General features: G+C 51.8%; 1 protein-coding gene across 1 annotated transcript in view; it reads right to left on the bottom strand.

Annotated features, from left to right (window-relative positions):
- Nucleotides 1-15,471, bottom strand: part of SLCO2A1 (solute carrier organic anion transporter family member 2A1) — a 76,311-nt gene that overhangs the window by 33,679 nt on the left and 27,161 nt on the right. The window contains exons 2-3 of the mRNA XM_060100254.1: nt 7,293-7,430; nt 736-898 (exon numbers count right to left, since the gene is read on the bottom strand). Of these exons, the coding sequence (XP_059956237.1) occupies nt 736-898; nt 7,293-7,430 (301 nt within the window). The remainder of the gene's footprint in view (nt 1-735; nt 899-7,292; nt 7,431-15,471) is intronic.

Below are 15,471 nucleotides of genomic sequence, written 5' to 3'. Positions count from 1 at the left end.
TGAGAGTCCGCCTGCCAATGCAGGGGACGTGGGTTCGTTCCCCAGTCTGGGAAGTTCCCACGTGCCACGGAGCGGCTAGGCCCATGAGCCATGGCCGCTGAGCCTGCGCGTCCGGAGCCTGTGCTCCGCAATGGGAGAGGCCACAACAGTGAGAGGCCTGAGTAACGCAAAAAGAAAAAAAAAAAAAAAAGTTGAAGAAACTAAAATGAAAATAGAAATCATAAGGAAATACCAAGAAACCATGAAAATAGGGCAGATAGATTTGAAAAACTGTTTGAAAAGAATGCTAAAGGATGTACTTCAGGAAAAAGGAAGTTAAATCAACAAGGGTGGATGAAATGCAAGAAGCAATGGTGAGCAAAGAAGCCAGTAAACTTGTGGGTAAATATAATTAAGTACTGAACTATTTATAAATAACAACTATATTAATAATGACCACTGGGAGGAGGGTAAAGACAGGCAGAGCTAAAATATAGTCAACAATAACATGGAAGATGGGAGAGGATGGTGGGCATCCAAACATCCCAGGATCCCACCAAAAGCACAGGAGGATTGAGTGGGTATCTCACAAAGTTGGTTGGGGTGCTTCTGGGGCAATGGATACCACTCTGGGTTATGCTGTCCTCTCCCACCAGAAAGTTTCCTCGGCTTTTCTCCCCAGAGCGTATCTGAAAGTCAGAACCTACAGAATCATGTACCCTCATCCCCTTGAAGCAAGAGTGGGAGGCCACTTACCCATGCTGGTCACGGTGTATTGGTAAGGTTCTGAGAGGAAGTGTGGGAGGGTGAGGACAAAGGCACCCGAAGCCAGGAGGAGACCCCCCATGCCGATCAGCCGCGGACGGTGCACCCGGCTGCCAAAGTAGCTGACAAAGATGATGAGGATGGCATTGCTGATCTGCAGAGAGAGCGGAGGAGCCACGTGAGACCAGAGGCTCTGTCCTCAGCCACCCACAGAGTGGACCTGACTGTCACAGCAGAGAGGCAAGAAGCCGCCTGGTGTCACCCAAGGGCCCAAGCAGAGCTGTGGTGCCAGCTCTGCCGGGAGGGCCAAGCATGCAGTTTCAGCTTTCCCCTGTTGTCAGAAACCCTTCCCAGCCTCAGCCTTCTAGACCAGGCCAAGAGAAGTATCTAGAGACCATGGGAAGCTCAACCATTAGGACCAAAGCTTTTGGGACCAAATTCAAGAAAGCCTCCTATTCTGGCTGGCTCCTAGGAACAGTATGTGTTCCCTAACTAAACTCCCTAAGAACTCTGACTTCATAGTCAGAATAACCACCAAGCAACCTTCACTATCTCGTTTCATCATGCAACAAGTCTCATTTTTGCAGACGACACAATTGGGGCTCAGAATATTGAGTAACTTGCCATGTCCATGAGGTGTGGAGGTGGCTCCAGCAAGGACTGCCTGAGGTTAAAGCGCCCCGTCTTAGCTACAGTGGTCTACTGCCCCTTGGAGAAGTGAGTTTCTGCCCCAGCAGCCCTGCTCCTCATCAGCTCTGGCCCTCCCCGGGTTGGCTTCCACCTCTGTGAATGAGGGATGAGGACTAAAGCGCCCTAAGTCCCTTCCCGGGTGGAAACACCAGTAACTCATGTTCCTGGTGCTCCCTGGAAAGCGTGCTCTCTGAGCCCCACCCAGAGCCAAAGAGGGGACCCGAAGGCCCCAGCTTGGGGAGCAGGGTCTTAAACGGTAAAAGGGGTGCTGGCAGATCTCTGACCTCGACTCCATCCAAAGAGATGGTCCTGTGCCCCAGAAGGTAAGTTCAGCTGAACCAGAGGAGCCCTGGATGTCAGCACTCGTAGCCCCTGCCCTGTCCACACCACAGTGTCCTTCCGGCTGTTGAAGCAGGTGTCCCTGTCTCAGGAAATAGGGACCAGAGTCTTGGTATGTGGCTCTTGCCAAGATTGCCAATGACCTCCTCATTGCCAAGTCCGCTGGCCAATTCTCAGTTCTCTTCTCACTTGATCTCTCAGCACCCTTTGATTCAGTTGACCGTTTCTGCCTTCCTGACACAGTCCTTTCACTAAGTTTCCATGACACCATGTTCTCCTAGTTTTCTGCCCCTGGCTGCTCCTTCTCGGTCTTCTTGGCTGCTTCCTCTTCGCCTCCCTGATCTCTCAACCCTCAGAGCTCAGTCCCCACACCTCTGCTCTTGTCTTGGGGAGCTCAGCCAGTCCCACGGCTTTCCTTGTTCTGTGTGTGCTTCTGATTCCCACAGGCCCGGCACATCCCAGAGCTCATTCCTCCTCTTCCACCCAAAACCTGGCGCCCCCCTCCCCAGTCCTCCTCCTCTCAGTAGACAGCACCTCATCCTATGAGTGGCTCAAGCAAAACGTCTGCGCCTCATCCTCGACTGCCCTTTCACACCGACATCCAACCACCAGCAAATCCCACTGGCCGGGCCTTCAATGGCCCCTCAGAAGCCAACCACTTCTCACCACCTCCACCACCACCACCTGGTCTCAGCCACCATGGCAGCCTGTCTGAGCTTTGCCTTCTACCCACCGCCACTCTTGCCTCAGAGCCCTCTATCCTCCTCCTAGAGGCCAGAGTGGTCCTGCTGAAATGCCAGACCGTGTTCCCTCTGCCCAAATCCGGTAGGTAACAAAAACAAAGTCGGTCCCAGAGCCTCCGAAGCCCTGAGGAGCCTGTCCCCTTCCCCATCCCTGCTCTGACCTGCTCTCCTCCCGTCCCCCTCCCTTCCTCCACCCCAGCCACTCTGCCTCTTGCTGCTCTCTGAACACAGGCCGCTGTGTTGGCACTGGCTGCTCCCTCATCTTACATGTCTGCGTGGGGCTCCCTTCTCAACGCGCCCCACTTTAGATCTCTGTTCAGGTTGAGCCTTCTCTGAAAAAGAAGGGGGTGGGGTGGGTGAAATGGGGGAAGGGCCTCAAAAGTACACACTTCCAGTTATAAAATAAGCAGGTCCTGGGATGTCACGTACAGCATGGAGGCTATAGTTAATAACCCTGTGCTGTATGTTTGAAAGTTGCTAAGAGAATAGATCTTGCAAGTTCTCATCACAAGAAAACAACGTGAACTACGTGAGGTGCTGGTTGTTAGCTAGACACTGTGGTGATTGTTTCGCAATATATACATATCTCGAACCATTATGTCGTACACCTGGACAGCTACTATAAAGTTAAATATCAATGATATCTTAATTTAAAAGGAGTTATTTAAATATAACTTATATTTGTAAAAATTAACAGAAATAAATTATAATATATTTAAATATATTTATAATTTAAATATAATTTAAAGAATAAAGAGTTATTTAGAATGTAACCACCATGCCCCTCCACGATTTTATTTTTCTTCATAGCATTTACTCTAATCTGATCCACCATGTTGTATTTATTTCTATAAATAAATGTCATATTTATCAGTAGAATGATATATGAGCAGAGATTTTTGTCTGTCTGTTCATTCCTGTCTCCCCAGCACCTAGAATGGTGTCTGACACATAGCTGGTGTAAATGGTAGGTTTTTTCAAGAAGAGGACACGATTGCCCAGGAGACCCCTCCTGTGTGGCCAAGAGTAAGAATGGTTTATGACACACAGAGAAAGGGGATGTGAAGGTGGGTGAGGAGGCAGCCTAGTCTGATCGGGAAAGACGTGGTTCTAGGACATTCTGAAACCAGCACCTGGAAACAAAGCTTTATTCTTATGCTTCCTAGATTTCATTCCCTTTTTGCTTCCCCATCAGTTTGCATGAAATGATTGTAAATGTCAGACCACATCAGCTAAGCTAACTGAGGCTGACTTGAGAAGGTCTGGGAGACAGACGGGAGAGGGCCCCGAAGGGACCCAGGGAGGAAGGATTGGGGGGGTGCCCCGCCCCGCCCACCTGGAGCGGCCCTTCCTGCGCTCCCCGCAGGGCCTGCGCTGGCTTCTGGGAGGGAAGTTGGGCCTCTACAGCTGTTATGGCTGATGCTGGCTTAAGACCTTGGTTCCCAAACTTTCCTTCAGCTGTGGCTTTCCTCTGAAAAAAATTATTTTCCCTAATATTAAAAAAAAAAAAAAAAAGAATAAGCTGTTCTAGCTGAGGAGAACAGGGCCTCTGCAGCCCGGGCCTCAGCCCCTCGGCCCGGAAGTGGCCCCTAAAACGGCTTTGTGGACTTCGTGTTAGAGCTTCTGAAGGTTATCACACAGCCCGTCTGTAACACATCCCTGCCCATGCCTCAAACCAGAGGGGCCCAGGGCAAACTGATGGGGGGCATTAAGGGTGGCTGACTGCGTCTGCTCAGCCCTGGCTGTGGGTAGGCCAGGGAAGCCGCTGCTTCACTGGGCTGGATGCCCAGCGTCTTCCCTGCCAGCCAAGCCCTCCTCCTGCCGCTGGCCTGTTACACCCAGCCCTGGTCTCGCCTTCTCCTCACCCTTTGGACCCCAGCGAGACTGGGTGCAGCGTGAAGGCTCCCGTCCCCTGGAAGCAGGCTGCACACTCCGGGTGTCCAGATGGGCTCACCTTCCCCTCCACCAGGCCTGGTTCTTTTCTCACACCCCTCAGGCTTCTGATAGGCAGCTGCCTTGTGGTCTGCGGTGCCTTCAATCCTGCGCTCAAGCAGCTGCCAAATCCTGCCTTTTCTTCCTTTGCAGCACTGCCGGGGTCCTCTCCTCCCCCAGCCGCTCAGGCCTGGCTGTGACAGCCGCCCAGCCATCTGACTTCGGGATACACTGTCCCTCACCTCAAGTGTCTACCAGGCAGGCACCTCTTCCAGAGGGTTCGTCTTCGCGAGACTGTGCCCCCGGGCCTGGCTCTGCTCAAGAAGCCAGGCCAGTCCCTTACTGCCCACCCCAAAAGCTGGGAGCCTCGAGCTTGAACATGAAGCCCCCTCTGATTTGGCTGCTCTCTGCTCTTCTGGTAAGACCCCTACTTTCTTACTCAGTCTGTTTCTAAATGCTTCGGTCAGAATCAACGGGATTGTAGAAAGCCCTTCGACTGAGTTCCTCTCCTCCACACAATCACCCATCCACTCCCCCTCAACACACACAGATACACAGACACACACACACACACACAGATACACACAGATACAGAAATACAGACAGACAGACACACAGTCTCAGATCACAGATACACACACATAGTCATACACACAGACACGTACAAATACTGAGACACACAGAGAAAGAGATATACACACAGACACACATTTTCCCACTAAGCACACACACAAGATTGTTAGGTTCAAGGAATTAACTTTCTTATGATATTTGCCTCAAACCATGCCCATAGGCATGTTCTAAAACCTGATTGTTGAAAAGCTCATCTAAGTTTAGAAAAGTGAAAATTTAATGGGTGAATTATTTTCATTTTTTATTAAACTATAACCTGGGGAAATATTTTGCCCCTTATTTGCCTAATCAGCCTCCTGCCGCAGACACACGGATACACACACAGTCTCACATGTCCCAGCTAGCTACTCCCTGCCCCTTGAAAAATCCAGTTGTTCCTGGGCCCATATCTTTGTTCCAAGCATGGGAAAAATAAGAATGAAAATTTAACCATCGAAGATCACAGATTCAACTATCATCCGAGCCATAGTGGAAGAGAGGATCAGCCTACACACCAGCTCTGATATTGATTAGTAGATGTGCCTAGAACACTGTGTTGAGAAGGATCCAGAGTCTGGACTCAGCAGAAAAGAAGACTGCAGTTGATTAGTGATGTCTGCCAGGGTCACGGGACAGGACTGTGATGAGAGATTTGTTTTTCTTGTGTCCTTCGTTTGTGAGGACAACACGGGCCAGAAGCGTTAGCGAAGTCACAGGCCAACATGTAGAAGGCTGCATTCTATGTGAGTGGTGCCAGGTCCCTGTCCTGTAGGAGAGCACAGCCTACGTGGAGGGTAAGACCCCCGTCACTGGGCATCACCAGGAAGCTCAAGACACAGATGCACAATCAGGTAGACAGAGGCATATGTATGCACGTGTATACACACACACACATTAAAACACACGGACACAGACACACATCCAGAAAGCAGTGAAGGCATCCACGTGGGCCTGGGGGTTCAGAGGAGGGGGTTTGAGGCCCATGAGGCCCGCAGGCATGACTGATGGGCCTCAGGGCTGTACATGTGCAAGTACGTGCACGTCACAGGGTGGAGGAACAGTCCACGGGGAGGAGGAGTGCGTGGCGACCGTCAGACGGACCTGGGCTCCCATCCTGGCCGCACTACACACGTGTGCGGCCACTGGGATGGGGGTAGGCTTTCTGCTGCAAGCTTCCTGTCTGGAAGACGTGACTGTGAAGAGAGCCCTCCTCCGAGGACCGCAGAGGGATCTGGCACAGGCGTGGCGGGGAGGACTCCTGAGGGGCACTGCCGTGTGGGCCGTGGAGGGCGCAGGAGTCAAGGGTAAAGGGGCGTTTCCAGCAGGGAGCAGGTTGTGGGATGGGGAGACTGGAAGGTGGGGGTTGGGGGACGTTGGAACGCTTCCCACCTTCCTTTCAGCCCAGCCCAGAAGCTGTCTGGGGAGCCCAGACTCTACTGGGTCGGTTGTTGGCCTGAATTTCGCTATGTCAAGGGAAGATCTAATTGCGTCTGGGCTCCTGGGAGGGGGAGGCCATGGCCTCCGTCCCAGAACAGCGGGCCTTGTGGAAAGCAAAGACAGGAGCCAGGCCCAGGGCCCGTCTCCTCACCTGGAGCCGACGACGCTGCAGCCACGATGCAGGGGCTTCCTGCCTCCCCTGCCCCTTTCTCCCTGGCTTCCAGTGACTCCTAGCTGACCCTGCCCTCTGACCTCTCACCCTCGCCTCTTGGCCCACCCTATCTTCCTCTAACTTTGATGTGCCATCAGTGAGGGACAGTGTAAACTCCACGTGGCTGGGAGGTCATAGACCTCTGACCTTGCCTGGGAGTCAGGGCCATTGAGCAGCTCTGGCTCCTGTTGCCCTCCGAAGACAGGAGCTGCCAGCCTGGGGCTCGTCTTCCCCTGCACTGGGGACGGGCAGAGGCCACGTAACCTCGTGGGTGGTCACAGAACTCAATCAGAGACACAGAGCTTGGAGGCAGTGGCCCTGCACACCTGGCACAAGCTGCTGCCCTTGCTGAGCCCTGGTGCCCTCAGCGGTCAGCGGCGGGGGCAGAGTGCCTGCCCGCAGGGCTGCCGTGAGGAGGTCAGGTGCCTCCAGATGCAGGGAAGCCTCGGGACATGTAGCTGATGGGTCCAGCCCCGGACCCCCCCCCACCGCCCCGTTCTGCTGCTCCTCCCGGGCCCCCTCCCGGATGCCGTGCTCAGGGTGGTGCACAAGTCGGGTCTGATGGCCTAGAGCATCCTGCTTACCTCATTCAAGCTGGAAATGAGACCTGAGGAAGAACTGGAGAGGCCAAAGCGCTTCTCGATGGTGGTGAGGCTGCTCTTGAAGTAGGCGCTGTACAGGAGCTGGCAAAGCTGCAGCAGGCCATGGCACAGCACGAACACCTGCGGAGGAGACCTGGGCGGTGAGGCCTCTGGACAGTGAGCGCTGACCGCCCAGCTGGGCGCTCCATTCTGGGGCCCAGAGGCCCGGCAGCCTGGTCCCGCTCCCCTGTTAGCTGGGGACACTTTCTCCAGCAGGTGGTCATCATCCTCGGACCAGTTTCACCCACAGCCTCAGTCAACACATGTGCACCATTCCCATCATTCCTGCTATTCTTGTCACATTATCATCAATGGCAGGAAAACCACAGGGTTGGAGAAGCATCCCTGAGGGAACGGCCTGACTCATCGGCCATGGCCCAGGGCGTTCAGCACCTGGAATTGTTCTCTGACAGCTCTGCCCTCCCTCCTGTGTCCTGGGAGGGCTGGGGGCCACACTCATGTCACTCCCAGGGGCACAAAAGCCAGGGGTCACACTGCTCCATTCCTCTTGACCTGCCCTCCATCCCCCTCCCTCCATCAACACCCATCCTCCCAGGCCCACCTCTCATACCCCAGTGAGGCTCCAGGATGGGCTTTCACACTAGCCCGTCTGAATGAAAACACTAGCCAAGCTTGTTACCACCTCTTATATGGGGTATTTGTGATTGTGCCGGCTCCTCTCCTGAGTGGATGATGAGGGCCTGGAGAAGGCATCCCACCCTGCCCCATATGCCTTGTCCTGTGGGTATGAGTAAATGTGACAAGTAAATGTGGTTGATGGGGAGGGTGGGGAGGGCTTGTGGTATCTGGAGTCGGCTGCAGGCCGCGCTCTCCTGGGTCCTCGGCTATTGGGCTGAGAGCAGGCTCAGAGCTCAGAGCCCAGAGCCCCACATCCTGAGCCCCCTGGAATTGCCCCTTCTGGAGATTCACTCTCCCGCCAGGGAAGGGTGGGGTGCCATTATGTTTCGTAGTCTGCCAAAGCTCTTCCCTTAATTGAAGGGCTGGCATCTCAGGAGAGCAACTGGGGCTCCACCTTCATTTCCGTTTCCTTGTAAAGCCAAGCCAGCCCCTCCGCAGGGGCCCCACTCCAGGCTGTGGGATCAGAGCTGACCTCCCCTCTCCAACCTGTCAAGGCAGAGCCTTTGTGAGGCCAGGGTGCAGCCCTGGTTGCCTGCCCGTGCATCCAAATCCAAGGAGGTCATCACGCCACGAAAGCAGACGCCTGTCCGAACTACCTCCCCCCTGACCCCGGAGCCCGTGGGGCCTCCTCACTCCTCATCAGTGGCCGAAGGAAGCCTGCCCTCCACCCCTGCCCCTTAGGGAGGCTCCACTCTGCTTCACTTCATATACTAGAATTCTTAATATTCTGTGATAAAGGTACCCTGGAAAATGATCTAGTCTCTCTTATAAATGGGGAAACAAGTCCAGAGAGGGAGAGGGAGAATCCTAGCGCCCCAGAGTTGGGGAAACCAAGGGCCTGCGAGGATGGGAACTGGCCATGGCTGCTCCACTGTGTGAGAGGCAGCCCAGAACCAGTCCACGGCAGGCATCTCAAGTGCCTGGCACTAAGCCCACAGTGCCTGCCACATCCAGGACAGAGGCAATTTGGTCTTGGATGCCTTGCCAGATCCTCTTCTTCTGACCGTCCCCTGAAGGCTAATGCCCCCCCCAACTCTGTCTGTAGTCCCTTTCTCTGCACATGGCACCCTTTCTGCACACATTCATTGGAAACCACATTTGTGGTGCCCACGTCTCAGACCCTCCTCCAGAACTTCCCCCAGAGCTTTTACACACAAGTCCATCTCACTGTGTGCTGGACGTGTCCACGTGGACATTCTCAGACCCCTCAGGCTAATCGCCTCCCAAATAGGGCTCAGTGTCCTCCCCCACAAACCTCCCTAGTTTTTCATTCATTCCCCACCACCTTCACTCAGTTCCCTAAGACAGAAACCAGGAATCCTCCTGGATGCCTGTTCCTCACCCCCTGGCATTTGGTGCCACCACTAAGCCCTGTGATTTCACCTTGGCGTCTCTTGTATTTGACTGGCCCTTCATCTCCAGATTATGCCTTGCCTCAGGCCCTCTCCCCTCTCCCCTAGATTCCTTCAGATTCCTCTCACAGATCTCCTGCCGTTCCCTCAAACCTTCCATCCCACCACTCCAGAAAGAGCTTTATCAAACATCAATGTGAGCAGGTTACTCCCAAATTAATACCTCTCACTGGCTCCCCACTTCCTACAAGATAAAAACCAATGCTCATGGTGTGGTATCCAAGATGCTACAGGTCCCAGACCCTGCCTGCCTCTTTGGCTCCACACCCTGCCGTGGCAGATCATGTTTCACAAAGATGGCTACACCAATGTCTCCTGTCCCACATACACCTCTAACAATGGGACAATGACATTCGTTCATCAAGAAGTGGGCTCTGTGTTCCCTCCCTTTCAATATGGGCCAATCTTAGGTATTTGCTTCTAAGGAAGAGAAGGAAGAAGTGATGCTCTGTGACCCCTGGGGCCAAGTCCTGAAAGTTGATAGTGAATCCCCCAGCCCTTTCTCTCTTGGGACCCTTAGACCCCAGACATCACACTATAAGGAAGCCCCATCTTCCCTACTCACGGGGGGTCCACATAGTAGTGTTCCAGCCAACAATTCCAGTTAAAGTTTCAGCCTGCAGCCAGCATCAGCGGCCAGACATGTTACTGAGAGCCTTCAGAGGATTCCAGCCTTCAATGCCAAGTGGAGCAAGAGTGAGCTATCCCCACCAAACCTTCTATAGATGGCAGATCCCTGAGCAAACTAAATGGTGCCATTGTTTTAAGCACTAAACTTAGGGCTGCTTTGTTATGCAGCACTAGAGCTAGAACACCTTGTCCTTCAAACTTCATCAAGGTCACACTACCCCACAGCACACACTCATTGTCTGCATCTTTGCTCACAATCTGCACAAAATCATCTTCCCCGCCTTTGTCTGGATAACCCTTCGGTGGCCCCATTGCCCAGCACAGGGCTCAGGTATGTGTCTAGTTCAAGGTAGCTTCCGAAAATCCCGGCACCTGATGCTGACTTCTGCAAAGAGGTATCTTGATGCCTTGGCACATGGCTGGCATTTAGGGCGACATCCAGCAGAGGATGAGGGCTGTCCTAACAGCCTGGGGGAGAGACAGTGAGGGCTGAACCAATGTCCAGGGCAGTGGGGAGGTGGGCAGGGGCCAATCAGAGGCTCCTGCAGAGGTTGAGTTGACAAGGCTGTCACTGATCCCAGGTGGAAGAAAAGGAGCAGTGTTTCCAGCCTGAGGGCCAGGAACGGGGCAAGGCTGTGTGTGAGACGGGGGCCCCGAGGAGGAGTGTAGATGGAGAGGGTGGACAGCGAGTTCAGGTTTGGAACATCCGAGGCTCTGAGCGTAAAGCTCAGAAAAGACTGGTCTCCCTCTAACCAAATTAGTAATGAATTAACAGGAGTGACTAATCTCTACTCAGTTCCCTAGCAGTCTCACGAGAGGAAGGTGAAGATAGGGTGGGGAAAATCTGTCTCAGATATTTTCCTGAAAGATAAGCCTTTGCTTTTTCCAGTAAATACAAAAATCCCTTCAGATATAAGGTGGAAGACTCCACCTAGAGCCAGCGGGTGCCTTCCTCATCCCACACACCTCCCCCTCCAAAGAGCCAACCACACCGCCAGCTTTCAGCCACTGCAGTCCTGTCAGGTCGGGGTGACTTATGGGTGCCCCGGCAGAAGATGCCAGGTAAAGAGAAAGAAGTGGATGGGTGGTTCCAGCAGAGATTTCTGACCTCAGCCGCTCAGAATCACAGCCATCTGGTCCTACCTACTGAGCTTATGTGGACAGGACCCAGGCTGCTGAAACTTACCAAGTACCCACTCCATGGCCAGCATGACATGGAGCAGCAAACACTCGACACCAGGCAGGACACCACGTGTGGATGCAGAACTCCACCCCTCGCGAGAACATGGGGCTTATGAGCATAAGCAGATGGATCGGTGGGAGAAGGAAAGGTGCGCTCGTTGGGTTGCAACCCACCCCCTGCCACCACCATTTAGACAACATAGTGTTGTGGAATTTGATAGTTTGGGTTTGGGAGTCAAACAAGCCGAAGTTCACATCCTGACTGTAAGGAATGGCAAGACCTTCGGCCACGTATCTGACCCTCTGACAGCAGTTTCCGCACTAGTAAATGGAAGCTGTGATAACACCTGTTCCCGCTGCCTTGTGAGGCTTGCACGAGAGAGTCTGTGTTTAAAGGCCTGGCGCCCTGACTGGCCCACAGAGAGCGCTCCACATTCTGGAGGGATATGTAATAAGCCCAGGCTTCCTCCACTCCCTCCTCTTGCCCAAATAATTGAAACTCTCTGTTGCTTTCACGTCTCCTGTGGCATGAAAACTCTAGGATAGAATTTCCCACAATGTCTTAGGCAGGTCACCACTTGCTTGAGATGCTCCAAGTTGAAAGGATTCCCAGGAGAAAAAAGTTTGGAAAACTTTGCATGCTATAATCCTCCCTTGCGAATATTTACAATTCACATTAGCACATTAAAGGCTCTAAGAAAACCTTCGGTAAAGACCGTCTTAGCTTTGTTTTACCCAACTTTCTCCATAGCTTCTTTAGCCATGTAACCCCCTGTATATATATAAAACAGATTCTAGCATTCTGCAGAATATAGCTTAGGGAAAGATTCCACGTCCCTTTTGAAAGAAGCTTATGGTAGAATCTGGGTCTTGAGATTTCTTCACAAACGGAAAAGAAAATAAAGATATATTACAGGGGCTGTATTATCTTTTTAAAAATAGCACGCCAGCATTTTCTGTCTCCTCACTCTACTTTCTTCCTTTTTCATAGCACTTATTGCTTCCTAAAATTACATCATGCATTTGACTTCTCACTTATGGACATCTACCCCCACCAGAATGCAGACTTCACAGAGGAAAAATGATGTGTTTTTAAGATGCCACATCCCTGTTGTCTGGAAAAATGCCTGGTCCTTAAATGGGGCTCATTCATTGTCAAGTGAATGAATATGTCTTTAAATAGTCTAACTGATGGACCTTCTTCCAGAATATGCATCCATCAGAGTAGCCATTTGGGAAGCTGCAGATCTGTTCCAATGATCTGTCCTCAATCATACATTTCCCCTTCAGCATTGCTTTTGATCAGTCCACAAGCCACAAAGTTTACAAAAGGTACAAAACGTCATTTGTCAGCTCAGCTGCCCCTCTTACTCACTTGGCTCAGCTTGAACTCATTTTTGGATATTTCTAAACTCAAATTTAAAAGTTAAAGATTTGCATTTATGTATGAAGAGACTTTCTGAGGTGGTAGAAATATTTTATATTTTGATTGTGGTGGTATTTACACAGGTGTATGCATTTTTTTTCCCCCCTGTGGTACACAGGCCTCTCACTGCTGCGGCCTCTCCCGTTGCGGAGCACAGGCTCCGGACGCGCAGGCCCAGCGGCCATGGCTCACGGGCCCAGCCGCTCTGCGGCATGTGGGATCTTCCCGGACCGGGGCACGAACCCGTGTCCCCTGCATCGGCAGGCGGACTCTCAACCACTGCACCACCAGGGAAGCCCCAGGTGTATGCATTTGTCAAAACTCATCAATCATTTAAAATCTGTGCACTTTATTATTTGTAAACCATACCTTAATAAAGTTGATTGAAGGATCTTTTTTAAAAGATCTGCAACCAGGAAGGTATTCAAAATAACGTTCTGAGCCTTTGCAGGGAATTCCAAAAACAGTTTTTAAAAAATACTATGAGCATGGGCAATGTCATTGGAGTAGATCTGTTTATTTAAGGGGTTCCCTTTGAAACCATCAAAACCCATGTAACTATCTATGTGTGTGTGTGCTAACGTAAACATCTAGGTTTACGTGTGTGTGTGTGTGTTAAAACTATACATGTCTTTAGGCACATCTTGTAGAAGAAAGCTCGAAGGGAAAGTCAATGCAGGGGGAACAACATTCTTGTAGGGTGTGGTGGGCAGGAAGCTCTAAAACTTCTAACTGTTCATGTTCACAGCTCTATTCTTTTTCCAATCTTAACAAACATGAAGAGGAAGTTTGACGAGGAAGGAAGCAGGGAGATTGCAGTGGTCATGAAGATCTTTCTTTAACAATAAGGACTCTTTGTACCGCCTTTGCCAGAGAGCTAAGAAAGGTTGAAAAGATGCTGAGAGGACAAGTGAAGGTTCAGAGTGGGGCCCCAGGCCCCAGCCAAACTTCAGAGCTCTAAGTAAGTAAATAAGTAAGTAAGTAATCAGACCATAAGGGTAAACCATGAGGACAAGGAGTGAACCCCTCACAGCACAGGATGAATCGGAAAGGATCAAAGTCCAGCCTGGCCGTGGTTTCCTCTGCTCTACACGTTCATGACCCTCTTTTCCAAACTAGACATAAGAACTACGATCTGAGGCAGCTAATTAGAGTTACAGGGACACTGGGAGAAGTTCTGCAGTGTGGACCCCACAGGGTTATTACCTGTTTAACCACTGACTCTGCTGTCAACCAACTCTGATTTCGTCCACACGCATCCTGATAAAGGCAAAACTCTAGAAAATTCAGCTGATGTCTTAGGTCCACTAGGATGTGATGTCTCTGAGATAGTTTAATACACTTAGGGAGCCCAGGAGTGGGAAGAAAGCCATCCAGGAGCAGGAGATGGGGCTGGACTGGGACATCGGCTGTGACCTCCCAGTTTGGAACAATGCTCTGATCCATAGATGGCAGATGTCAGCAGTTTAATGGAACTATTCTTCAGGAGGAAGGGAGAGGAGGGAAGGAGAGAGAGATGAAAGAGAAGAGCTCAGGGAAACCTTAATCTCACCCTGCCCAGCAGTGCAGGGAGGGCTCAGAGGAGCGCCGAGGGCTGCTTGCAGTTCTCCTGAGTGAGCGAGGAGACTCCGAAGTGCCGCTTGCTTTAGCTCCTCCAGCTTCTACGGGTCAAAATCTGGCCCCAGAGTCCATGCGGTTCCTCCTCTCTGGGCTGGAGTGGACTGCAGCCCAGAGGCAGGAGCAGCTGGAGGCTCACCAGAGCTGCCCAGCCATGGTGATCACCCAGCTGGGTTTGAGCCACACTGGCTTTCAGAAGCTCTTTTTCACGGTCAGCTGGAACCCCTCCTACAATCATAAATCCACTTACATTTATTTTCACTTTTTCATTTTTCTCTTTTATTTTGAATCAATGTATCATATGCACATGTTTAAAAAAATTAAGTAACAGGGGCTTCCCTGGTGGCGCAGTGGTTGAGAGTCTGCCTGCCGATGCAGGGGACACAGGTTCGTGCCCAGGTCTGGGAAGATCCGCTGAGCCTGCGCGTCCAGAGCCTGTGCTTCGCAACGGGAGAGGCCACACCAGTGAGAGGCCCGCGTACCGCAAAAAAAAAAAAAAAAAAAGTTCTATGGAAGGGCTTAGAACGATCAGGCCAGCACTGAGCTCACTCGAGCCCACCGCCAGTGCTGCAGTGCAAGGACAATCAATCACCTCTGTTTTTAGTGTTTCTGTTGATTACATCCACACCTCTCAGAATAATATGCTTGATCTGCAATTTCTTGCTTTATCGCTTTTGACTGTGTGCCATGATAGAAGAGCACTTAGCTCACGTATTCAGGTCCCACCCCTCTCCCTATTCCCCCCAGCTTTTCATAGTTCTATCAGTATCTGTATCCTTATTGAATCGCTTCACTGTGTGGCAAGCAAGCTGGGAGCCAGGAGCAGGGCTTCCACCCTGGGGGTGCACCCGCACCAGCTGACGGCCCCTTGGTTCATGGAGAGAAGGCTGCCTGTGCTTTCCCTGGGGTAAAGGGCTGCTCGGTACCAGCCCCTCGGGTTCAGCTTCACGTGTCATCTCTGCCTTCTGCCACGCCTGCCCACTCTGAATGCGTTGCTCCCCTGTGGCTGTGCAGAGTCCCAGGTCTACAGGCTCCCCGCTGCCGGCCCCACCCACACACTTAAGAGCCCGCCCTCCGCCACTCTGTTCCATCCATCAACACTTCCATCTTGCGGAAGCCATTGGACCGTTTCATCCACTCATAATCCCTCTCCCTTTCTTTTTTCTGTTATTGGTCTTTACCATTTTTGAATTCATTGCTGTTATCCTAATGAGAG

Source organism: Mesoplodon densirostris, chromosome 5, assembly GCF_025265405.1.
Source record: "Mesoplodon densirostris isolate mMesDen1 chromosome 5, mMesDen1 primary haplotype, whole genome shotgun sequence".
Classification (NCBI taxonomy): Eukaryota; Metazoa; Chordata; class Mammalia; order Artiodactyla; family Ziphiidae; genus Mesoplodon; species Mesoplodon densirostris.
The sequence above is the reverse complement of the archived record's forward strand: the minus strand, read 5'-3'. Positions and strand labels throughout refer to the sequence as shown.